The sequence below is a fragment of the Cylas formicarius genome, unplaced genomic scaffold (assembly GCF_029955315.1).
Source record: "Cylas formicarius isolate icCylForm1 unplaced genomic scaffold, icCylForm1.1 PGA_scaffold_7__23_contigs__length_41026272, whole genome shotgun sequence".
Classification (NCBI taxonomy): Eukaryota; Metazoa; Arthropoda; class Insecta; order Coleoptera; family Brentidae; genus Cylas; species Cylas formicarius.
This window is the reverse complement of record NW_026844352.1, coordinates 13,183,018-13,210,484: the sequence shown is the minus strand read 5'-3', so window position 1 is coordinate 13,210,484 and position 27,467 is coordinate 13,183,018. Positions and strand designations below refer to the sequence as shown.

The 27,467-nt window shown below is 32.8% G+C and overlaps 1 protein-coding gene across 3 annotated transcripts in view; it reads right to left on the bottom strand.

The window, feature by feature from the left end:
- Positions 1-4,317: 4,317 nt before the first annotated feature.
- Positions 4,318-27,467, bottom strand: part of LOC132705205 (AF4/FMR2 family member lilli) — a 166,841-nt gene continuing 143,691 nt past the window's right edge. For all 3 annotated transcript variants that reach the window (XM_060675661.1, XM_060675662.1, XM_060675663.1), the window contains exons 11-18: positions 25,708-26,301; positions 21,680-22,009; positions 18,177-18,583; positions 15,733-16,549; positions 15,407-15,670; positions 13,832-13,928; positions 11,935-12,268; positions 4,318-5,818 (exon numbers count right to left, since the gene is read on the bottom strand). In XM_060675661.1, coding sequence (XP_060531644.1) covers positions 5,676-5,818; positions 11,935-12,268; positions 13,832-13,928; positions 15,407-15,670; positions 15,733-16,549; positions 18,177-18,583; positions 21,680-22,009; positions 25,708-26,301 — 2,986 coding nt within the window. In that variant the 3' untranslated portion in view covers positions 4,318-5,675. The remainder of the gene's footprint in view (positions 5,819-11,934; positions 12,269-13,831; positions 13,929-15,406; positions 15,671-15,732; positions 16,550-18,176; positions 18,584-21,679; positions 22,010-25,707; positions 26,302-27,467) is intronic.

Genomic DNA, 27,467 nt, shown 5'->3' with positions numbered 1-27,467 from the left:
TTACAGTTAAAATTTTATGTATTTTGACTAATAAGAACTTTTGAATGTTATAAACAGATAATGCAACTTTTTATATGTGCACTATTTAGGCACCACTCCGACGTAATAGTTTTGGGCGGTTAAATTCTCTAGAAATGCGGAAGATTGCATAAAAAAATATTTAAATACGCACAAACAAAACAAATATAAATTGATAAATTTCAGTCATCATAAGCCACGCAGGAGGAATCTAGATGTCTAAATAATATATTACAGTAGCCTGTTGAAGTTTCTTTGAAAAATTATCCATTAATTTGTTTACCAAAAAAAAAGAAAGATTCCTCTTACATTTCCAATGTGCAAGTTACGCCGAAATTTCAAGTTTTTTTTTGGTTACGAAAGTTGTCTACTGTGCGTGTCAATCGATTTTATTTTTTAAATTTAGTTATTGTTCTATTCATTCCTTAAGCTCAATATTTTATGCTATTCCACTGTGACCGGAAATGTCACCACTTTTTATGAAGAAAGTAGTAACGGATATTGAAACCTGTGACCTGAAACGTCACTACTTTTTATGAAAAAAGTAGTTATAGATATCGAAACCTCTTCAACATTGACTATGTTGGGTTCAATGATGAATTACCGTCTTGAATGGAAAATCCCATATGGCTATTAATTATACACCCCTAGTAGGATAAAAAGTGCACTTTATTTCTAAACAGGGATTTCTTCACACTTAACTCGTTTTCTCAGAACATTTAACAAGATCTGGGCAGATTTTGAGAAAATAATGCATCTAAATTGAAACCTACGGAATTGACGAACTGTCGGCGACCATCATGGATGTTGAATGCTACTATTGGTTAACAAGAGTTCAAATGACCACGCATGCGCATATTAAAAGGTCAAGATCAATATTACATTCAGACTAGCATCCATTACGACAGATACCAATATAAAATTAAAGTATTACAACACATGATTAGTTTTCAAATGAAATTCATTTAATATTGTTTTTTTTTTTTGATCGAGGGTTGGGATTTAAAGCGCAAATAAGTCAAAGTCTGTCGTCTATGATGCAATAATATATTTGAAAAAAAATTAGGTCCTCTTGTTACACATCACCTCAAAAGTAATAACCTTACATTTTTATATAAATATGTACAAGGTACTATTATGATCTAGTTCAAGGTCACTTTAAGTTACTTTGGAGATACTATGATCCTATTACAGCAGAGGAAGGCTTACAAAATATACAAGGTCTGGAAAATGTATCAAAATATATAACATTATGATATAATGACTATTTGGCAATCAAACCTTTACATATGCTATAAAAGGTGTTATGCGAGAACGATTTGAGCTAGGATATGTCTCGGTAATACAACGAACTTGGTTCCATGAATAATTTTTTTAACGTCATATTTGGCAGCTGGATTCGAAAACCTCTCAAGGAGAAGCTGATTCATCATTTTATTCGGAGAAGCGCCCAAATTGTTAAAACAAAATTTGACAAAATGAGACAGCACACATTCTTGTATCTTGTCACTTGTTTTTGTGTCTAAACTTCAGCTGCACAAAAGCCTTTAAGTTCATTGAAAATGTAAATATTGGTGTTATAATATTAAGAACGGTTCTTGCTATTTCCGAAAAATGGAAAACAAAAACAAATTACAAAATGATTTTTGTTCATATTGAGTAAGTTTTCTCTATTTCTTCAACTTTTTAGAAAGATAGAGCGCTTCCACATTTTGCGAATTGAATACCTTTTTCAAACCATGTATAGACAAAAGCGAGTGTCGACGAACAATTAATCTACCTCGAATAGTAAAGACGCCGCATAGACCTAAAAAAAGAAATTACCTGCTGCGTCAGATTTCCACCACTACCTCTATAGACGATTGAATCTTATTTTTTTTTACAGACTCAAAGTTTGGTAAACGCAACATCCTTAAAAATAAAACAAAGTTAAAAAATAACAACAAAACTAGTTTTTAATTTTCGGCACTAGCCAGAACTAAGCAAAAATGTCAAGATTTATTAAAGTATGATGTATGTACCATTTTCATTTGCCTCTTTCAATCAAATGTCTAAATTAGTAATACAATAAATTATAATCAAGGGAGATAACAAAAAAAATCTATCCACCAAGTTGACAAGTAAATTTTCGCTAGTAATTCTACATGCCTAACTATTTTTGTAATCTTTAGGTATTTGAAAAAGAAATTTTACACTATTGGCTACAATAGTTTACGAGTGCAAATTATATAAGGACCAAGCAGCTTTTCTTACTTTGTCAATTTAATTTTCAACAATTATAAGCATTGTATGAAAAAATGAAATAAATATGTGAACAAAGACCAAAACAACTTAAAAATGGAAAATTTATTTAACTGAATTTCTTGATTGTGTGTTTACAGTCACAGCCCTGTTTATCTGGCAGTTCTAAATTTACTACAAAGCTGGTATTGGCACATATATCACAAAGTAGCTGCAAGGAAAACGTTTTAATACTCTTAGTAACACTCAAACAGCAAATATCAAATATTGCTTTTATTTATTTTGTCAACGACTTTTTTAGAAAATGTTGCATTACTATGTATTTGGTTTTGTTTTTTTATCAAAACGGCTTTACTTAAGCAGATGACATAAATTGCTGATGATGCTTATTTGGTAAAGTTTAGTTAGGACGTTGTAACAGTTGTATTGGTAACTTCCAACACCAGTTGAAGATTTGCATACAAACCTTTTTTTTCCTATTGCCAAATAATTCATTTTACTCAGAATTAAAAATTATTATCTCAAATTGCAAGAGTTGCGAATGACTGATGCGACAGAATGTAAAAACTCGTCAAAATTTATACAAAAATTGACGTTTTAGTACTTCAATATTTTGAAAATTAGCGAGTAGCACTTTTAGCAGAATCTTCCTTCTTTATTAAATTAAATCTAATAAAATGATTACAGCTATAACTTGGTTAATTTAAATGGCATAAAACTAAATCTTTCAACATACCAGAAAATGTACCTATCCCAAGTTCATTAAAACAATTTTTAGCTGCGGTGACTATTTGCAGATCTGATACGAACCTGAAATTGTGTCAAAAGATGTATACTGACTAATGTCCTGGTAATTTGAAAAAAAAACCTTGCCATTTAAGTTATAGTCATTTTGACTATTGTGAAACAATAGATAAGTGGTGGTAGGGTTAAATAAATTAAGTTGGTTCAAAGGGAATGATTCAGAACCAGCACGAAATAAAAAATTTAAGTGATGCAAAAATTACATTTACAAAAAAAAAACAATACAAAATGCAACTGATTAAAAAGTGATATAATAATTTTAATTTCCAAAAATCTTTATGTTACACCAATTTGATTTAAAATGATCAAGTTGATAAGAACAACAACTATTGCAAATAATATTTTATGGCTAATTTCTAAATGCAAGGTCCCTATTATACAGCGATAGAAAAAACACCAAAATTTATAAAATCTGTAAAATATACTCTGACCTGTAAAACCACTTTAAAAATTTATATATTATAAATATTGAGGTAGCGAAATTTTACTTGAGATGGAGTTGATAACAAGAATTTCTATTTTTTTACAAAAACACAACAAAATTATATGATAAAAAGTTCAATGTTTATCTCAAAAGCGTGTCAATCAAATAATAATGATAATAATAAAATTAAATTAAATAACTTAAGATTAATAAAATATACAAGATATACATACAATGGTACATATGCACACATGATGTATATATATATATATATATATATATATATATATATATATATATATATATATATATATATATATATATATATATATATATATATATATATATATATATATATATATATATATATATATATATATATATATATATATATATATATATATATATATATATATATATATATATATATATATATATATGTATATATATATATATATATATATATATATATATATATATATATATATATATATATATATATATATATATAAACAACAATGACTAATATCTTAGTATGTTTTTTTTTAAAACATCCACAACCTGCGAGATGCGGATTTGATTTTTCTATAGGCCTATTTATATTCAGCGATGTACAAATAATCAATAATACTGTGTTCTTCAGAACGTTCGCATTAAATGAGAAAAAAATGTATTACTAAGGGAGAATTTTAACTTTGGAGTTAGCTCTTTCTTTCATCACAAAAGACCAACAACAAAATCACGCCACTTTTGTAGCATTTACTACTTTTCCTAAATGGCAAATATATATATATATATATATATATATATATATATATATATATATATATATATAATTTTGTTTCAAAATAACCATTTTTAAGGCAGTCATTTTATATTTTAAATAAAATTATTTTTTATATAAAAGCTAGAACCAAAAAAAAAATTGCAATACAAAAACTTTATAAACGACTCTTTAAAGTACTATTTGTTATGTTTTTGAAGCCAAAGTTAAAATTCAAAAATAATAAAAATGTTTCTCATGTTGTGCAAACTTTCCGAAGGACACTGTGTATGTATATATATATCTATATATTAGCGTAGCCATATTTACAAAAAATATACAATATATATATATATATATATATAAATGTGGAATTTACTAGTAATTGTAAAAATATTACAGTACTGCACCCTATAAGTCATTTAACAAATACATATTTTTTAAAAAATGAGGGGACCTTTTACTTAAGAATGGTCGCGTTACCACCGCCCCACAGCCGAATTCGTACTCTTGGTATTTTGTTTGTCCACCATAATTTTAATTATTCATCAATCAAGTTGGAAATCACACAACTACTTTAGCAATCGGACCAACCACCGGAAATGATATTAACTATTTAAGTTAAATAACTACAAAATCATTCAACCGAGCTTTAATCTTCTTAAAGAATCTAGTCTCCATTATGCTCTATTAGTGACGAAGTGGCATCGGCCATTTTGGTTGGAAACTGAGACCCAAACAAATCAATTTGCTATATAAGTTTCTATCAGGGTTTCAGTTTTTATGCATTTTTTATTTATTAGCAACTATTTAACGGCATTCGTGATTATTTATTGGTTACTATTTTGTAGGTATCAAAAATGAAAATGATTGTGGTAGCATTTCGAATTCATAATAACTACCATAAATTTCACACAAAAGCTGAACTCACAGTCAGTATAAACTTATGTGGCAAATCTGTTTGTTTGCATCTCAAAGTTCTACAGCTGACGTGACATTAATATGGCGTATTGCGCCAATGAATATTGACATCTTGGGCCACTTTGGGGAGACTCGGAGAGCATTAGATATTTGTTTTTGATCGGAAGGCATTTATTTTTCCGATGATTGTTCAATTGCGAACACCTATTTTCGAAAATAATAAATTTTAAAAATATCGTGTCAAACGTAACTTTACAACGACCGTTTTAAATGAAAACGCTAGATGATTACGAAATGGTGATCCCAAAATTGACACGATTCGACTGCGGCATAAATGAGTCGCCAATTAAACGGACCTACCTATTGCTAGGTATAAGTAAAATTTAAGTTTCTCTCATGTATATAAAATTACTTCTAAATTCGGTCAAATTTACAACTGTGTACCCATTGACTGTAAATTGACTTAGTGCTTTCTTTGGCATCTTTTATTTTCTAGCAATGTCTTTATTTACAGTTCGATGGATGCTGCTTCTCTTTTGCCTCCCTCTTGAGTCGCCTTATGCCTTCCCTAACATACCTTACTAAATCTATTAGAGAACTGTGCATCGTCAAGGGTTTGCAATGTCTATCCAGCTCGATAAAAAACTCTGAAAACAAATTAAAAATATTACTCGTATATTAAAAGAACGGCATAATACCATATACGCATATCTTCTAATATCGATTCTAAATACATAATGAATATACATTTTTAGCGGGGTATCTTTACTTATCTTTAACAATGGAAAGTAAAACAAATGATAACATTAACGTAATTTCCGTGAAGTTTTGCTTTTTGAGACACACGACCTTTTCCATTGGATAACTTATCGAAAAGTTCTATAACCTAGCCGCCTAACCAGAAGCGAACTCATCATCAATCAGAAGAAGAAGGATAAGTATACGAGGTCAGATAAAAAACTTATTATGCAATATTATTTTTTAATGCAATTAGATATATTCTAATTGAGAATATTGTGAGCTTTTAATAAAATTAAGTTGAATACTTATATATTGAATACATAGAATTACTCTTAAAACTTCTTGATTTTTTTCTACATTGTTGTTTTTAATAAGTCAATTTTATATAATCAAAATAGTCTAAAATAGGAATACCTCAAAATGCCCCGTTTAGTATGCTAAAGCTATATTTTCGAAAAGCCTACTTGATTTTCAATCAGAATAAAAAATAACATACAGTGTGCTCCACATTAAAAAATATATTCGAGTGAAATCACTTACTTACTCACTAAATTCTATGCGAAAATGTATTTAAGAAACAGTTAAAGTCTGTTCATAGATATAAGAAAGTGACTAACTGAAACGAATTAAGGAAAGACTCGGGCAAGCTGTAAGAATGAAATATGACCGAACAGGTCCGTACTTTGCTTAGAATTTAATTATTTAGGGTTTTGTTAGGAAAGATACTAAACTATATTTATTTCTTTATGTTTAATTCTAAACTAAAATTACAAATTACTTTTATTACCTACTTAAATTACTTAAAATTATTCACATAATATATCAGTATCACTATCGCTATCATCGCCTGTTCTAATTATTATTGGTTCTATATTATTTGCAATATGGATATAGGATTGTTCTGCTTTTTCTATGTGTTTAACAGAATTTACCCAACTTTGTGGAGGGATGTTAAAAACTTGGGTTTCTATAACTTTGAGGACATTGGAGTTAACACGGGCAAAAACATTGTTACGACGAATGGCAGATTTCAGTTGGTGCCAAACATATTCAATGGGATTAAATATACAGTGGTAAGGTGGAAGCCTTAAAACTGTATGCCCTAGATGCCCCTGGAATCTTCGTGAAAATAAATGTCGAAACTTCGGTTTCTATAAGTTTGAGGACATTGGAGTTAACACGGGGAAAAACATTGTTACGACGAATGGCAGATTTCAGTTGGTGCCAAACATATTCAGTGGTAAGGTGGAAGCCTTAAAACTGTATGCCCTAGATGCCCTAGAATCTTCTTGAAAATAAATGTCGTTGTTATACATATAGTTTTGGATTGTTGCTTTTGTGTGACATGAGGAAGGGGTTTTAGTCAACTGTCTACTGTAATAACTTGCATTGTCCATTACAATTACGCTATTAGGAGAAATGTTTGTAACTAGTTTGTTTTTAAACCAACTTTCAAATAAATCAGCGGTGGTGCTTCATGTTAATCCAGAGAAGAATCTTTAATATTTTTCGCAGACAGAGAAAGTCCATTTGGAATTTAACCATCTTTACCTCTTTTTGATGGCGCGTTTGTTTCATACTTATAAGTTGAGTCAACCAACCCATTTCTGGGGTACCATAAGTGTCGAACCAGGTTTCATCCAAGTAAATAATTGGCCTTTGTTGTCTCTGTAAATCCTAATTTTTTCTAGATATTCCAGTCACCATTTCCGAATTCTAAAAGATTCCATTAAAACTTGCCTTTTGTCTTTTTTTTTAATCTAAAACCCATGTGTTGAATACACTTCCATAAGGTAGTTCTGCCACATTTAACACCGGTTTCATCTTTATCAAGCCTCCTAATTTAAGATATCAAATGTAGGCACGCTTTGTTACTCATATAACTGGTAAATTTTGTGCCGTATTATATCTTAATCACTTTCATCTACACTCGAGAAAATGTCAACATCGCTTCTTTTTTTCCTCGCTGAAATGGGATTATTCACAATTTTCCATACAGTTGATGTAGGAATTTTCGTTAATGTGACCGTTTCTTCTAAAGATGCTTGCTTGCTAGCACCACGTTGAATGAGAGTCAAATAAACATTGTTTATAACTTCCTTAGTCTCAATAGAATAGTGTTTTCTACATTTGGGCGGGAGCATCTCCTGAGATACACTAGACTCGCACATATTTTGCATAATTCGCACAAGATTCAACACACGCTGTATTACACACGAAATAAGAATTATTACTAATAGACTTAAACTTAGTAGAATACCAAACCAAAGAACATTAAACACAGGTAGGTATAAAATTATTTTCTATTACGGACCAGAATTTTACCTGAATTTAAATTCCGAAACTTTAGGTTATAATCTTGTTGCATTGTATGTTAATGACGACCCTTGGATAATCCCATTCAAAAGCAATTGGTAACTTTCTTATATCTATAAACAGACCATACCAGTTTAGAAAGTACACAGGGGGTACATGAAACATTTTTTAAGAGTCATAAATTTGATGCATAGTAATTTAGCAAAACAATATCATTTTGAAAACATAAATATTGTTTTTTTTATAGAGTTTTGCTTTGTTTTGATTATCCTTATTTAGTTTTTAGTTTTAGTTAATTATTTAGCAATTTTTTTCCATTTAAATTGCAAAATAAGAATGTCGTTAACAAATAACATTAATTATTGTACATTTGTAAGGCTGTTCGTGAGTTGAATATGCATGATGATTCACAGACTACTGTAATACTTTTTATAAAACTTCTGGATTCCTCCCGCGTGGGTTTTTGTTGAGTCAAACTAGCTAACGTTTCGCCAATCATCCAGTTGGCTTCTTCAGAGCTTGACTGAAACTGGCTCTCATTTTACTCTGTACCTGCTTTTATATTGTTTGTTAATACATTGAAGATGTTGAGAGACTTTTGGCCAAGTGGTAAATCTGGTTTTGACGTTATATTTCTTTAGAACTTTTGATATGTGGTCAGTGATGTTTTGAATATAAGGAAGGACAACAGTGGCAAGTATAGGATTGCTTTTGGTTTCATTACTTTTGGAAGGTTGTGGTGAAGTGTATTTTGTGATGGAACTCTTAATATATTTAATGTGGAAATTATTAGAGAGAAGAGCAAAGGTAAGGTGCTTTAATTTTGAGTTCAATCATTCGGGCTGAGATAGTTTTCCCTGTCACCAGTATGGGAATCAGTCATCCAAGACAGTGTTTATGCCCCTCATTTAGCTCTGCCCCCCTAAAACAATACAAAAGTAGGTACAGAGTAAGTCAGTCAAGCTCTGAAGGAGCCAACAGGATGATTGGCGAAACGTTAGCTAGTTCGACTCTACAAAAACCGAGGCAGGAGGAATCCAGAAGTTTTATAAAAAGTATTACAGTAGCCTGTGAAAGTTTATTTAAAAAATTAACAACCCTTTATGGAGAGGACACCAAGAGCAAAAGCAGAAAGTTAGAAGATCACCCACTGAAACCGCAAAAATCCTTAAAAAATCAAAACCCCCTAAATAAAGCCTGAACGCATTGACCTAAAATTTCTAAAATCTAATCCCGACATCGTAACCCTAAGAGCAGATAAAAGATAAAAGGTGGTCATGAACACAAATAAATATCAGGAAAAGATTCAAGATATTCTTACAGACGGATCATATCGTCAACTTAAAAAAGATCCTACGTCATTTTTGGAACGCAACCTTAAATCTATTAAGACTCTAAAATTCTTCGTCTCTACGGACTCCCAAAGATTCACATACCAGGATTACGCCTGTCAGCACCATTGATTCTCCAACATATTCTCTAGCCAAATATCTAGCTTCCTTATTAAAACCCCTTACAGAGAAAACTGACAGTTTCGTACTTAATTGAACAATTGAACAATTAAAAAGCATTACATTAGATATACAAGATATTCTAGTTAGTTTCGACGTAGATTCCCTCTTTACCAAAGTTCCTATTTCTGAAACTCTCGACATCATTTCAGATATATTAAAGTTCGAGAATCTGGAACCAAACCTTCTCACCTTAATTGAAAAATGCTTGTCTTGCAGCTTTTCTTATAACGGTCAAATTTTTTAACAAACCTCGAGAACATCTTTGGGTTCTCCACTATCACCACTCATCGCGAATATATCTATGGAAGCCTTTGAGAAGAAAGCTCTGGACACCTTTCACCTAAAACCAAAATGATGGAAACGCTACGTCGATGATACTTTTTGTTATTTGGCCTCATGGTCAAGAAACCCTAGCAGATTTTCTTAGACACCCTAACATACATTTTACCATTGAGTTGAAAACTAATAATAACCTTCCATTCTTAGATATTCTTATCAACAGAAAATCAGACCTAACATTGGGTCATTGTGTTTACAGAAAACCTACGCACACAGACCGATACCTTACTATCGTCGCCTTAGAATAATCGGTTATGAAATCTCTTGTTTACACAGTCGTAAAACTATCTCAGCCCGAGTAATTGAACCCTGAATTAAACCTCTGCTCTTCTCTCTAATAATTTCCACATTAAAGATATTAAGCGTTCAATCACAAAATACACTTTACCACAACCTTCCTGTAGCAATTAAACCGAAACCAATCCCACACTTGCCACTGTTGTCCTTCCTTATATTCAAAACATCACTGACAACATATCAAAACATATCAAAAGTCCTAAGGAAATATAACGTCAAAACCACATTTACCACTTGTCCAAAAATCTCTTAACATCACCGATCAGTCAAAGACAAAATTCCATTTGATATGTCAGGAGTTTACAGCATTCCATGCGTATAGAGCAACGAATACATTGCAGAGACAGGACAAAAATATCAACTAAACTCAAAGAATATGAAAGAGCATTAAGATAAGACAAATAAACTCATCGGCAGTTGCCGAACACAATCACGAAACCGGACATAAAATTTTATTCCATAAAACAATAATTCTTGAATGTAATCAATCAATCCTTCTATGAATGAAAAATCTTAACCGCGACTCAGGTCTCTCCCTGTCACTAATATGGGAATCGGTCATCCAAGACGGTGTTTATGCCCCTCATTTAGCTCCGCCCACCTCAAATAATATAAAACCAGGAACAGAGTAAAATGCGAGCCAGTTTCAGTCAAGCTCTGAAGAGGCCAACAGGATGATTTGCGAAATATTATCTAGTTCGACTCAACAAAAACCGACGCAGACGAGGAATCCAGTTTTTACTTATAAGTATTAATTTTTATGTAATTTTAGGACATTGCGGAAATTTTTTTAGTGGGTATCTGAAACTAAACAGTCGTGGGTCATGGTCATAACAGTGGAAGTTTATTTATTTATTTATTTACGGTTTAACCATTTTACAAAATTTTTACATTACATTACAGTTAATTGGTTAAATTAGAAATTAGAAATAAAAAAAAACAAATTGATGATTGGGTTGTAAATTCTTTTCTTTTTTCTTTACTGGTCAAACTGTTATGAATATAAAGTTCCTAAACTACAGCACAGAACCTAAACTAACTCGAAGGTTGCGTTAGCCATACCAATGGTAAGGAAGTAATCAAAATCTGGTCCGGTGACTAAGAGCACACTTTTGTATGTTGAAAAATAGCCTTCCACTTGCAATTTGGAAGAGTCCTCAATGAAATTGCAAATTCGAATAGAAAATAATAAGTTTTAAGCTTTGAATAATTGAGATTTAAAATAAGAGTTTTGAGTAGGTTTGTAGTTAGGGTAGCCCCAACTTTGCGTCCTTTCTTCCCTGCTCACTTACACCACTCGTAAGCACACTTCTTGAAATAAAAAAAGTTAACCCAACTAATCAAAATTTTATTTAAGTTCAGTGGCTAAAAGGGCAATTTTGTGTGTCAAAAGTCGCCTTCCACTTGCAATTTAAAAGAGTACTCAATGAATTTGCAAATTAAAATAATAAATAATAGGTTTGAACTTTGAAAAAAAATTAATAATTTGATTTAAAACATCATAGAGCCTTAAAAATATAAATATCTTATTTTTTAACATATTACTGCAAACTTACCAGTATGTTTCCCTTTGACCACCAATATATCCGCAGTGTCCCACAAATCTTGATAGCTCAATAAGTAAGTGAATTGCTGATTCTGTTTACTCATAGCGCTGTATACCGACAAAGGGATCCACGTGCCCGCAGAATTCTGAGCATGAGCGGGGGGCGCCGGGGCGGCAGCGGCCCCACTGCCACCTCCTCCTCGTGCCGCCACCGCCAGTTCGCCGCTACTGTAGCCCGACGATTGGCTGCCCACCGAGCCAACCGAACCCGCGGGGGAAGGGGTCGGGGACAATGGCGAGGGTGTATTTTGTCCCTGTTGATGTTCCTGTGGGATCGCGGAGTTCTGAAAAATTTCAAAACATTAAAATTCAATTTGCGTATTAATTTTTTTTATTTTTTAATACCATACAATTAAAGCTGAATAATGGAACGCAAATGTTTCGACTCTAAATGAGACAATTCAGATAGGATTATGGCAATTTTATAACCGATACGATTTGCGATGGCCAAATGCCATAAATGTCGTTAGATTTCTGCCCCAGTCGTAACCATGATATATGTTTGTTGCACAACATGGTATATGGCCAACAGCTACCTTTCCTCTTTGCAATGACTACAGAGATTCATTTTAACCCATAAACTTCTAGCAAAAAAAAAGTTTTCACTTTTAATTTAATTTAATATTTCCCATTTTATTCCCTTTTTCAAACTGTACATTTGTAAATGTCATTAATCAAATACATGTTATAAAGCAAAACGTAACGTTTTTTTTATGTTTCTGCACATTCGGTTTTTACAAATATAATAAGAACTTGCTTTTTACGCTAAACAATTATAATTAACAAACTTTAGCAATTGCATTTTAAGTAAACAAGTACCATATTCCACAAGTACATCAAATTCAAATTTAGAACTCCGCGTGACGTCATGCGCGCGCCGGACAAATTTAAATCTGCCATATATTTGTTGTATTATGGTGAAAGTGTACTAAAGTTTACGCGAAACGCGGATTAATTAACGAGAAAATAGTCTAAAATGCGAGTTGTTAAAATTGTCAAAAATTACACAACAAACATGCCGTATGCTAGAGACGAACTATTTGCTAAAATGGGTTATCAAGTTTTAAGATTCTATATTTAATGCCATAGAATTGGTGTGGCCAAGGTGCAAAATATTTTTTAATAAAACTATTGTAAGAGAGGCAAGGCACGATGATACTGCAGCAGTATCTGTTTGGAAGGTAGCGCTCCAGGCAGTTGCCAAAAGAAAATTAATTAGATCACTTGTATAACATACAGACATACAGAAAATATAATAATAGAATACTGAGAAAAGAATACATCTGATATAATCGTACTGTAGATGAAGGATCAATTTCTGGTAGTGGCAGTTCAATTTTGGCTCTGATGATGATGTATCAACGTAAATATTAACTAAATATGGTTTACTTGCATATTTACTTTATGATATATATTTTTTTAATTATCCGATTTTTTTTTGGTACTTTTTAAATTTTTATTGTATGGACAAGATGAACAATAAATTTTATTCTGTCTGATATTTTATTGCCGACAATGCCATTACAAACCGTACCGACTATAGTTCTCACTAACTAGTCTGTAATAACAAACGTTTTTAAAAAAATCTTTAGGTTGGAATCACCTAACAATAATTGGTCAATCCATGTTGGAAATTTTCTTCTAAATTATGACACCACTTATTCTAGATAAAAATTTAAAATAAAACATTCAATTTCAAAAATTATGAGGCAGAGAATTAGGAATACTAGGAACTCTATGATTCATTGAGCCAGAAGGACTAACTAAACTCTCTGAGCAAGAAAGTGGGGGTGGGTCTCTTTAAACAATGTTTTGTCCAATAAAAAAAACGCATCAACCACACTTACCTTACTACAATACTCGCTTATTACTTTCTGAAGTTCTCTGGCTTCTTGTTTCCGCATTTTAAAAAGTTTGTAGTAGAGCAGCGCTTGGCAACGGTAGCTGCAAAAATAGAATCATAAAACAACCTCATTTTTTATTTATATACAATACAATACGCATTACTTGTCTCTCTGCTACTTTTATGTGGAAAGAGTGGGAGGTGATCTATAATCGACAGTGACAAACTGCACAACTTCCATCACACACACTACCAGTTTTCCTGTGTTTTAAATAAGTATAAAAACTGTGCTTTCTTGAAAGAAGCCGCTGTAATTTAGTTTCAAGTGCTAGCACAGTGAAAGAGTCAGAATGAAAAGTTTTGCTTAAAACGAAAAACATGAATACAAAAATTATCTCCCTTAATATAACCTGCATTTCCATACGCCTTTTTATGATTAATAAAAAAATCATTTTTTTACTAGATATATAGAAGGCTTACTTTTGAAGTCACCATGAAATCAAATAAATCGAGTCAAAAAAAGAATTTTCAAAAATTCAAATATCGTCTTCGACCAATGAGGCCCGAACATTTCAAAGATCTTGCTAAGTTCAACAATCAACATGGCCGCTGACAGTTCATTAATATCCACAGCTTTCAGTTCGAATGTGGCACTTTTTCGTCTGTCTTACTTAAAAATATGCCCCGATCCCATTAACTTTTCTAGATAAAAACGAGTTAAGTGGCTAGGGATGCACTGTTTAGAAAGAAAACAGGACACAAAGGACAGATTAGTGGATAAAATTCTCGGCTTTATGACAATGCTGTAGTGTGACGCCCATCGATTTTACAGTATCAGCTATATGCTTTAGAAATTGTGCATTCTAAATTTAGAGACTAGAGTTCTCAGTCAAAATGTTGTCATTGTTGTTTCTTCCTAAATAGTTTTTATTATCATTTTCTCATTTTGCTTGTCATTATGTATATCTAAGTATGTTTAGTTTTATGCAAAACTGATTTGTCGACAATAATGTCTTGCAATTGGACAGAATCTTTCTGTTAGACAATAAAGCATTATTATAGTTATAAGTAAATAATACTTAATTGATGGATGTATAAACTTTTTAGGGATCCAACGAGATCAAACCTTCACAGAAAGACTAATATCAAAATGAAACAGCACTTGTGTTGTAATGAGGAGGTCGAGAGATTCAACTACTTTATATGAAACTATGTATAAGAACTTTTTTATAATGCAATTGTGCAGTCCTTATAGCACAAAAGGGCATTATTAGTTACATTTACAACTTACATCCATCGGTACATATTTGTTTACAAAAATCCTCAATTTGTTCAAGGAAACTATGATCCATATGAAAATATGCACAATCATACCAGAAGCAGAGAAAATCTGGAAATTCGAGCTTCACTTTTTGTGAAAACACTCGCTTAAAAGCTTATTTAATTTAATACCTAGGAAGTATGGCCTGTGACAAATTTCAATTGGAATTGGAGGTTTGAACATTATCTATGTGTATCATCTTTTTAGACAATAAATGAAACTAAATTCAATTCATAAAACTGCGATTAACGCTCTTACCTTAAAACTGCAAGTTTACTGTGTATGCTCGATACAGCTTGCTGGTTTCCGAACTTGGACGAAATGAATTTTATCAACGCTAGAGTGTCTTTGTACATCGTAAAGGCCGACTTTTCCGTCACGGTTTCTTGTTCCATGGCGTTGCCCGTTAACAGGAAAAATAAAACCGCTTCTAAATAAAGCATGCACTGGTTAATGGCGTCGGTTTCCTTGTCGGCCATGTGTTTTAGCCGTTTCGCATCGCTCAGGTACTGATTCTGATCCCTACACATCACAAAAATCAAGAAAGTAAATTTTTACAATGTTCTATTTCGATCGAGACTCACCGCTCATCGTATTCGGAAGGCTCGTCGAAGTGTTCGAAGTACGAATGGTATTCCCTAGTGACGTTTAACTGAGATCTGCTACTAGAGGCCACTGGTGATGGTTCGCGCGAGAGGCTTTTCACTTTGTCCCGCTCGTGATTGGTAGGCGGGGTGTTTATCGAATTGAGATTTTCCACTAGCTGAGATCTTTCGTCGTATTCGTTTTCCGTCTTCCGTTTCTTTACCATGGGACTCTTTTCTTTATTCTGACGATCTAATCTACTGTTCTGAGATATATTGCTTACCGTCGACATCGACGATATTGAACTATTGCTATTTCGACGCTTCCTCCTTTTATGCCTGTGTCTTTGATCTTGGTGAGACGAGTTTTTACTATCGATATCCTTTGCTGCTGCCGCCCGTTCAGGCTCGACTTCGCAATCACTTTTCGCGTCCGGCATTTCAGTCTTAAGTTTAGTTTGATCCTCTTTTGATTTAAGTAGACTTGGTCTGATGCGTTCCAGGTGCTTCCTTAGGACAGGAATATCATCCAAGTTTATTTTCGCCCAATCGATTTGGACCATGACGGAAGAGTTTTCTTTGAATATGTTGCTTTTTAAGCAGTGTTCAGTCTTTACGGGTTTGATCGGGTCCGCGACAAACCCGGGCGAGGATGGCCTGCAGAGCGGCATTTGGTTGCTCGATACTTTCACTTCGCCGGCCGAAAACGGGGATAAGAGAGTAGGATTCGATATCACCGGCATGGCTTCTTCTTCGACTGATGAGCTACTCCTTTCGTAGTCGCCGTCGACTATTATCACATTTACCCCACCTTTGCCTAAAAAATGCCAATTAATAAATTACTTTGTACATTTGTATTACGGTTAAGACAATTATATATAACGGGTTCGTCATCCAAAATAAAAGAAAAGTTCACATAAACGTAGGTCAGGAAATGTTTAGTTTCCAAGATACGTGGTGTTACAATATGTTAAAAATTATATCATCGGTTATACTAATAAAGAGCTAATTTCCCTTTAACTAACGATTAATTTTTGTTATTTACTTTGAATAAGCAAGCTGCCAAAAATATAACTGTTATGACTCATGGGATGTTTTCCTATCTTTCCTCGATTTCCAACGAGAAAATATAAACAGCAAAAAAAAACAATAAATTTATTTCTCAAAAATTAACACTAAAGATAATACCACGTCAGGATTTTTCCGTTCGACTTTTCTAAAATACAAATATATTAAATATATAAATAGATAAATATCTTGGAAACTAAGCATTTCCGAACCTACGTTTATATACACTTTTTGTTCTTTTGGATCACGAATTTTCAACCAAGAGTTAGCACATTGTTTCGAAACACCCTCCTAAATAATAGTTAACTGCTAGCATTTCATATTTACCTTCAGTCACTTTGTGCGACAAAATACTACAAATGCGTTATTTATCCAAAATTTGAGATAGCCGATTTAATAAAAATTACATGAGCATGGTGGTTCATTGATAAGTGTATATACCTTACCTGCATATAAATAAATAAATAAGGTCTTTTATGTTACAATAGTAGTTAACTACAGCATTACAAAAAAGGAAAAAGGCACGGGATGTCTTATTGTTTTCGTAAATTTTTCTTCAACTTTGGAACGATAGGGTATAAAAAAAAAACAAAATTTAGTGAACGCGGTTAGTATAGCGGATTTTCAGAATTCAAAAACCACATCCAGTATAGCAAAATTATGAAAATCTGTTTAAAAAAAATCTGTTTTAATCGGTGGTAACAACATAAAGCAAGTAAATGTAGAGGATATCAAAAATCAGAATGATTTAATAGATATAAATATCACCTTTACCAGTTCCATTCAAGAAGTTCAACGATTGACACCGAAGGACTATAGCTATTGCTTAAATTGAAATTATAGATGGCTTAGCTCAAATGTTGTTTATTGATTAAATGCAATTTGCGTAATAATGGTCAGCTTGTTACAAAATAACAGAAAGACGCCACAAATCACCGAAGTAAATGAAGAAGGGGTGGATGTGTCGAATGGTTACCCAAAGGCAAATTCAAAACTGTCACTATGTAGTAACTTTGTGCTTGTAGATTAAATGCAAAATCTTCAAGTTTTTTTTATTATTAAAGTCGTGGTACCATTTGTTTTTAAATATTAAAAACGCGAATAAAATTTTATGAAACATTTCGCATTATTTTGAGTACCCTGTTACATAAATCGGCCAGCTTGTACATATTTACGTATATACCGGATATCAAATTTTGCGGTGATGACCAAAACTAACCAAAATGTTTACTATAAACAGTGGCAGCGCAATAAGACCAAAGAAATTGGTGGTATTGAGAGGTATCTTGGATAGAACGAAGATTAAATATTTAAATGTCAGCGGTAAGAACCGTTGCCAATAACCGAGTGCGATTAAACGCGCTACATAAGCTTACCTTTTCCGCCTTTGCCGCCTTTCGCTCCACCTTTGCCGCCGCCTTTGCCCCCTTCGGAGTCCCGTTTCGGTGTAAAAAGTTTCCTCAAAGTGTCGCTTTTCTTTTTATCCGCTATGGATTTATTTTCGTCCACCTTGACCGGAACATCCAACTTCACCGGTGTCTTTGTGTTAGTATTAATATCACTGTCGGAATCACTAATTTGATGAACTTGCGTGTCGTAATTAGAATAGGAGGCGACACTCGAGTTCCTTTGCCTCGTGTTCCTGGAACTATCATGATCACTATCACTGGAATCCGAAGTGGGAACGGTAGCTGCGCTCTTGTACTCTCCGGCTGCTTTGGCACTCTTTCTTCTAAATGGCGAACTTCTCTTCTCTGGCCTTCGACGGTTTTCGGATTCGCTTCTACAACGTATGTACACTTCAGTTATTTTGATCAATAATGAAATAATAAAACATGGTACTTCAAACTACCCATTTGATACATTTTTTATTAAGCACTTAAAAATATGCGTTTAAGCGAAAAATTCGATAAAATTTATCAGCAATCGATACCGATCGATACATTATTTTGTGATCAACACCAAAGTAATTTATATGTTCAATCTGGTCGTGACTGGAGCGTTTTATCATGTAAACCCCATTTTTAAACTAGAACAAAATCAACTACATGTCCATCGGCTTTTTGAAAATTGCCGATTGCTTTTTTTATATATCAGTCAAATTCAGTCAAGTTAGATTTGTTCTTTTGTTACAATCCCCTTATATTATATATGCTCAAAGTTTAAAAAAACAAGGTCAATTTAAAATAACCTTAAATGAAAGATACAAACCCATGAAGTCTTTAATATTTGGTTAATTTTCATTTTTATAATAGATTTTGAATAGTATAAAATCACCATTATTATTAGTCGAACAGTAGAATGTATTCAAAACAAAAAATTAGCTATTAGGAACGTACAATCTGATTGTATTGGATTTAGAACATGATTTAGTATCATGGAAAATCTGTTCGATGATCGGAAGCAGTCCATTCACAAATGTGTGTTTTTGTTGACTGTCACTTTCTACCCATTTTAGGAATGAATTGTACTTCCATTGCATCAGACCCAAGATATATTAATTGGGGATGACTAATACTCAAATTTCACTTGCATCGGAAATGATAATTAATGAATGTGTTGAGAAAACTAATGAAATGAGAGTGACCAATTAAGTGAGAATATTCGGGGTACCATTATATTTTGTGGCGCTACTCAAGAGGTCCCCAATTTGGACAAATTGAGTTACGACATAGTATTCCTATTTGTCTTTATCTGTGCCAGTTGACGTAGTTGAAAAAAGTTAAAACGTTTGGTATTTATTGATCTGAAGGAATTCGCGATTGACACAGAAAACCTTAAAATTACCGGATTTTTTAAAAGAATGCCCAACAAAGATAAATTGAAAGTGAGGTTAATGCATAGTTCAATCTTTTAAGAGTCCCTCTCCTATAATTATGATTTTATTTCCATTCATTCAATGAGTATTTTGTTTTTGATCCTTTTTTAGTTTTTATTGGAAAAGAAAATAATGAAAAAATTTGTGTCTATAATCCAGTCTTTATTTTTCAGTTACGGTACATCCTGCGACTATTTATAGACACCTAAAAGCAGGCAACCTCTATGGATGTTTCGCTGTTTATTAATTATTATAAATTATTTATTATATAAATAAAGCAATATTAATTATAAAGCATGGCGATTTTCTTGCTTTTCCCTAAAATTCTAAGATTGCCCGCCACTTAAAACCAGAAAATTAGTTCGTCCAGTGATGGCGCTGGTGAATATTCTAACCGATTTTGTTTCTACATTGTTATGACTGTGGTTTAATAATACTATTAAAGCTTAAACGCAATATGGATACATAAAATTGTATTCCGCTTTCTTCAAATTGCGAATAATTGAATGAAATAAGAATTAACCAACATTCCTATTGACGTTGTTAATTGCTAGTAGAGAATATTTCGATCTTAACCTATATGAAGATTGTCTGAGTAGCATTGCACGAGAATCCGTGTTTTTCGACGTTTTCGTTCAAATTATTATTGTGTTGGATTTTAGTGAACAGATAATGTCTTTTTGATGATATGTGTCCCGCGGTTTCGCCATTTTCTCCATACACGCCGGTAACCATTCCTGATGGGCCTGGAGGTCTGGGGTGGAAGCGAGGGGGGCCGTGTTTTATGGTATCGATTAAAAAAACACGAATCGTTAACCTTATTTGAATTAAACTTTATACATTGTTGTAAGCTGGCCGAATTGCCTTATATTACATTGGGAAATGAAAGTGTAAGGAAGAAGAAGAACCTGTATGAACTAGAAGAATGAAAAGAATTATTTTCGTTTGTGTTCCTAACCTCAATATGTGTCGTATTTGTTTTTAAAGTTTTAACACGGGTAACAATTAAGTGTTTTTTTTGCTTTTGTGAACTTTGTGAACGTTTTTAAAACGTAAGTGTTATCGACCCTGCTACTTCTGCTACTGACGCCGGATCAAAGTTCGAAGTTCTTTAATACCATGTTGTAGTCAATTGATTGGTCAGTCAACAGAAATCTGTGGCTAAATAAAGAGTAAATGAAGAATCTTAGTATTTTGGTGGGTAGCATTGCATGTTGCATGGCTGTTTCTAGCCTGCTACCTACAGACACCCTGTTTTCGATGTTTGGTGACTTTTCCCTCAAAATGCTGTTGTGCGTTGAAATGTGACAAACAGAATTGATTAACCTTATTTGTATAAAAGTTGAAATATGGTTGTAAGTTGACCGAATGGCCTGACGTGGCATCGGCCAAAGGAAGGCTAAATGGAAAAGAACTTTACTATTTTGCGTGCCTAGATTTACCTTTATATAGAAAAAGCAGAACAAAAAAAAAAGAAAAAAATACAACCACAGAATAATTGCTTATTTCTGTAATTCTTCTACTTACTGCAGGTTGATTGAATATCAATATTTAAGTGTCCATAAAAATTGAGGCTAAAGGTGTTCAAAATATTTGATTTCTCTTGACTCCTTTCTCTAAAGGTTATTATGTATTCACTGAATTTCAACATACAACAAAAATGTCTACATGAAAATTTGCAAAGGGATTAAAATATTTTTAAACAATACTAATCACTTTCTTACTCAAATAAGACGAAATTATCAATATTGCTGGTCAATAAATATGCTATAAATAAGGTCAGAATAATTTGGCAATTCATAGGGTTAAAAGTGAATAACTAGATTATTATTATTATTCAGCCAAAAATTCGAAACAAAATCGCTATAATTAACTACAACTCTCTTTATTATTGGTTTTCTCTATGGTTGCCCGAACACAATGAAAATGAGTCTTTTCAGAATTTCTAAACTTTTGCGTGGCAATAACTTCCTCGTCATTAAATGAATCTTATGTCAAGTGGTAGGCGGTATTTTGTAAGTGGAAATAGTATTTGTTTTTAATTTTAAACACCATAATTACCTATCGGAATGCTTTCCGTCGCGAAATAATGATTTGACCTTGGCTTTGTTCTTTTCACCCCACTCGTCGTCAGAATCGTTTTTGTTTCTTTTCTTTTCTTCAGTTCTGGGAGATTTTTGTTTCTTCTTGGGCGATTCGAATCGATTCGAATCCCGATCAGACTCTGGTCGATAAACGAGCGATCTGACCGGCGACCGGCTATCCGAATCACAACTACTGGAAGATTCCTTTTTGGATTTAGTCCTGCGGCGCGGGGGCGCCAGTTTCTTCTCATATTCCTCGTCCTCCGAACTGCTGGGTAGAGCTTGTCGGATTTTAGGAGGTCGTCCCCTGCAAATGGACAGACTTCAAAACATCATTTATATACATTACTATTGCGTATGTAGTGTATATACCGTGAACGCTCGATATAAGCAACATCCAATTCAATTCAAAAGAAAAATCTGGTGCTCACAAGAACATAACCCCAAATTGTAAAAAAATATTTTATTGGAATATGTTTGCGTTTTATGCTGCTTGGCAAACTTATACACTGCATATTGATATATTCATACTTTCAGTAACTCGACATTTGGATATAACCCGAATTTGAAAGTTATGTTTTTCCCTCTAATAATTTCTAAACTTTCAGAAGATGATATTCCCCCGGAACAAGTGAGGCAAGTTCTCATTTGAACATTGAAGGAAATCCTGACGTAGAAAGTCAAACTACTTCTGTTGAAGAAATTTAAAAAACATGGAATGATTCCAATAAAAACATTAATGACGTTATAAATTCTTTTAATTTGGTGATAGAATGGGCAAAAGAAAGTGACTGGCCCTGCAATGAGGTTATTTTATTACAAAGTATAAGAGAAAAAGCTATAATGAAGAAATATATGTAATTGTTTTATTTTGTTATAGTAATTAGTGCCAAATTTTTACTACAATTTGATTGTTTATTTTTTTAAATAAAATTAATAACTACGCTTATATGACAAGAATAATAAAATGAGTTATTTATTCTACACAGTTTAGGTAGTAAAAGAGATAAGTGAAAATATTTTCCAGGCGGCAAATATTTTTATACTGCTTTTTTTCATATATGCAACTTTTCCAATATGGAGCTTTCACTGTACTTAAATTACCAATTAGAAGTTTTAAATGATTGAACATTAAACTATAAACAAAAATATTGAGAGGGCCCATTCAGCATGCGGATGCGAGATATTTAAAATGTCGTTTTTAACCAATGATCTTGCGGCATTCAAAAACCAATATGGTCGCTATCAGAATATTTACAAGTTTGAAGGCGACATTTTTACGGCAGTATTATCCCGAAATATGTCCAAAAGCCAGAAGTTAAACGTGTGGATATCGTGTGTAATATTCTGATTTTTATTAAACCTTTAGCCTAGCTGATATATCTTTAGATGATTGTTATAACGAAATTTAAATTTAAAAAAGTTTAAATGAGTAATAATAACTAAATTAGGTTAAATTTTATATTTTCTGCAAGTCTGTTGTTTTTTTTTTAAATTTAAAAGTATGATTTTTATTTAAATGGAATATTCTGTATTTCATCATTTCGCTTATGGATTCTATTTATGATAAATCTTATGTTAGATGATATAGGGTCTAAATTTGGTAGTGCATTTCGGTATAAAAATTTATATATTCATGAAGTTAAAAAATGAAACACTTATTACTTTCTAAATGGCATACCGCATACCGTAGGCCACACTCACAAATTAGAACCTTGGCTAGATATGTTGCATACCTATCTTGAATAGATATCGAAAATTTTCAATTTTTCCAAACGGCAACTTTTTTTTTGTAATAAAACGGTTGAATATACCTAGCTTTAATAAAACAAAAGAATCTCAAGTATAAAAAATACGTACAAAACAAAAAAAATAACCCGAGCTGTTATTATTATTGTTACAACATAATTTTTTCAGCTAGTTTAAGTAATGGTTACGTAGCTAGTGTTGCGTTTTTCTGTAGATAGATATTTAAAATATTATATGTATTTTATTAAAATAGGACATAAAACACCGTACTTATCGAATATTATAAAAGATAAATGGATAAAATTATTTATTTAAGAAAATATATTTGCATTTTACATCTAAAAGTGTAGTAATGGGTACTACATATTTATAAACAAACCTGACTGAAAAAAAACTTATCTAAATCACGATTAAAATCATGATTTAAATCACTTGATTTTTTAATTTAAAGTCGTGATTTAAATTAAACTCCTATTTTTTTAAATCTGTTTCATTGAGACCAACACACAATGCACTACGTAAAAATAATATCACAAATAAAAAGTAAAACACAACTATTTAAAAAATAAGATAAATAACATAACTTTATGCTTCTGCATTTTCGTTGAATAGTTTGAAAAAAAAACTAATTTTCCCCCTTTTTATATCCTCATCCTGTTCCTTATATCTGGGTGTAGTAAACCAAAGGTGCTGAAAGTTCGTTTTACTGACGCGGAGGAAGCAGTTGCACACAGGAACCGTTTTTTTATTGGCAGCTGTTTCGCAATTTCTGGCTCATCCTTTTGTGATGTCCACCACTGTATTCCATTTAGGTTTTTTTATTATTTCATTCGAAAACATATTTTTTGTAATTGGCAACTGCCGGCATACAATTTTATTACTAAAGTGCAGTATTTCCATATAAATGATTAATTGTTTCTAAAGCCAGATCCCTTTCTTCGACTGTTCTCATATTTTTGCTTTTGGGGGTTCAACATTTTGGCTATAAAATGAAATGGCGTGAGTGCTTGCTTATATCATTCCTGATTTTTTTATATTTTTGATAAAGGTAATTCTACAACATTCTCTAAAATACGTTGTAAATATTTCCACTGCTTTACAGCATCTGAGATGGTAGCGTTTTTTCTGTGCAAAACATAAAGAGCAACTGTTATTGGTTTTACAATGCTAAATATTCTTGTGCTGAATGTTTAAGTCCAATATTCGACACCTTTTGATAGATAAATGGTCGAATCAATTTGCTATTTCCTCGCACATCACTTGGAAGGACTAAAGCGTTGCCTCCTGCTTGACTGAATTTTGCCGTAGTTAGATAGTTATCGCGGAAATACTTAACAATTTGGACTACATGTTCTTTGACGTCTGGTATTTGTAAGTCTTTACACAGTAAATTCAAAATATATGCAGAGCAGCCATAAATTATAACTTTTGAGTCCGTTTTCTCCTGCAAAGTTTTTCTCTTGAACTTGCTTGCTTGCTTTTGATGTTTATCTGTCAAAAGATTATACCTAGCAGTCATATTTGTGATCTACATGAAGAAATAAGGTCACAAACTATTTTCAGTCAAATATTGTGAAGTATGAGGTTTTCCCGAAGTATCAATAGTTTCGTAAAGAAGCGCTCGTCCAACTTCAATTGTTACTGTTGCACACTGACTCATTGTGGATGTTTGACCCCCCGTCAATGGACATATTCACACAGTGAAGAAAAACATTTTGCCTTTCCTCTTTATAGATGTCATCTAAAATACTTGTTGATAACGTTTTTCTTAATGCCGGTTTGAGGTCTTAATAAGTGAATAGCTTTTTTGACTTCAGTGTTTTCAATGCACCTAATGGTCAGAATTAGCACAAACTGCCTTCTTTGCTATTTGTTTGTCAATCTTTTCTGTTTCAGCTGTTGTTTCCATTACGAAACCAAAACTTTTTCTTTGATTGGACCCTCTTCTTTGTTTGAACTTTGCGAAGATTTCCAAATGCTTGCCAGATCTACAGAACTGTTACGCGAGAAAAGAACAGTTCGCTACAGAAATTTTCTTGCAAAAAGCGCGTTCTGACGAATACTTAGTGTCTATATTGTACTATATTGTTTATGGCGACTTTAAAATATTTTGTAATTGCTACAAAAAAAAAAAACGGGAAATACATATTCTTATGAAATTAAAAAAAAAAGATATTTTAAATAAAAGTCAAGATTTGGCCAACACTGATGGCAACTTGAGCCTCTAGTTGAAATAATACTAAAATCACGACGTACCTTCTCGCGGTTTTCCTGGTATCGTCCGAGTGCAGTCTGGGCCGACCCCGCTGCCTCTTCGTGGTAACTTCTACGTCGGAGCCGAAATTCTTGATTTTTCTCGGCCTCCCCCGGCTCTTGGGCTTCGCCGGCGGCTCCGCGACTGGCAGTACCGGCGACGAGGACGATTTGGCACTGACGACGGGCGTCTTAACGAACCTCAATTCCGAGTCCGAATCACTCAACGAGTCTAAAGACTTAGTCCTGGGACTGGGTCTGACCACCGGCCTCGGTATTTTACCGTTACTCGTCCTCTCGTTCTCGAATTCACTATCACTATCACTAACGGTCCTACTGGTAACTGCCGGCTGGCGCGGCCGTTTGCGCTTCTTTCGGACGGGCGCCTTGTTGCCACTGTCCTCCGAATCGGAAAGGCTCGATATCAGCCGAAGCTGCGTAAACTCCTGCGCCTCGGCCACGATCTGGTCCAGCGAGTCGCTGACGTCCGATTCTTCGGTCGCCCTCTTCAGGCTGTCCGGACTCGCTCTGCGTACCGACTGCGACTTAAGCGGGGAGGTCATGGGCGAGGTCTGAGAACGGTGTATGTCGTTTTGACTGGAACAACAACAACAACAACATTAACACCTAACGACATTTCTTAAATAATATAATAATAACAAAAAATAACAAAACGTCGTCTATTAATTACATTTTTCCAAAATTTCATGTGGAGAAGTCTAGCTTAAAAGCTATTCTACTTAACCACTAGAAGCGAGAGAAAAAGAAGTAGACGGGATCGAAAATAATAAACAAAAAATAGATACACGCATTTTAACCAAACCTTTTACTTTTTCTGACACATGATCATATTTACGAAGATTGCAAGCAAGCCTACGACAGCTATTCAGATAACTTTAAAGAAATTTAAATGAAGAAAAGGACAACTAAGTTAGATTTTTATTGCTGATTTGAGTTTGGTATTACATAATTTTATAATTTTTGCAAGTCTGTTGTTTTATTTTAATTAGAAAAGCGTAGCGTCAAAAAGTATGATCTTTTTGATGATGATTTTGACCGATGATAGATGATACAGGACCTAAATTTTAAATTTATTTCAGTATAAAAATGGGTACATTCATCATGTTGAAAAATGTTCTCCATTCGTTATAAATGAGATACGAAGAGAGCCCAAAAAGTAAGGTGACTTAAGTTTTATTAAAAAGTATTTCGCAGAGGACCATTTCGGGTGACTATGGTGACTGGGACAGGATTGTGGTTTTGTTTTTTGCTAAAAAGTTAGACACAAGCAACGATGAGTGAGCACGTGCAGTATCATCAATAAAACATATTTTTTTTAGTTAGTTAAGTAATGGTTACGTAGGTCAGTGTTTCGTTTTTTTTTTGTAAATAGATATTAAAAATATTATATTTTATTTTTAATTTAAATAGGAAATAAAACACCGTATTTATTTAACATTATTTAAAAAAAAATGCATAACATTACTATTATGATCTAAGAACAAATTTAAGAAAATATATGTTATAATGAGTACTGCATATTTATACACATGTAGTGACTGGAACAACTTAAATTCATTTAAAACTTAAGATTTCCATGTATGTCTTTATTACCGCCTAAATTACCATAAGTAACATCTTTTAATGTCACAAGATGACAGTTTCTCAGATGATGAACCAATTAAGATTTCTATAATTAAATTTCTGTATAGTAATTTTTTTGTATAATGTATAATAAAAAATATAAGTACCTAATAACCTAA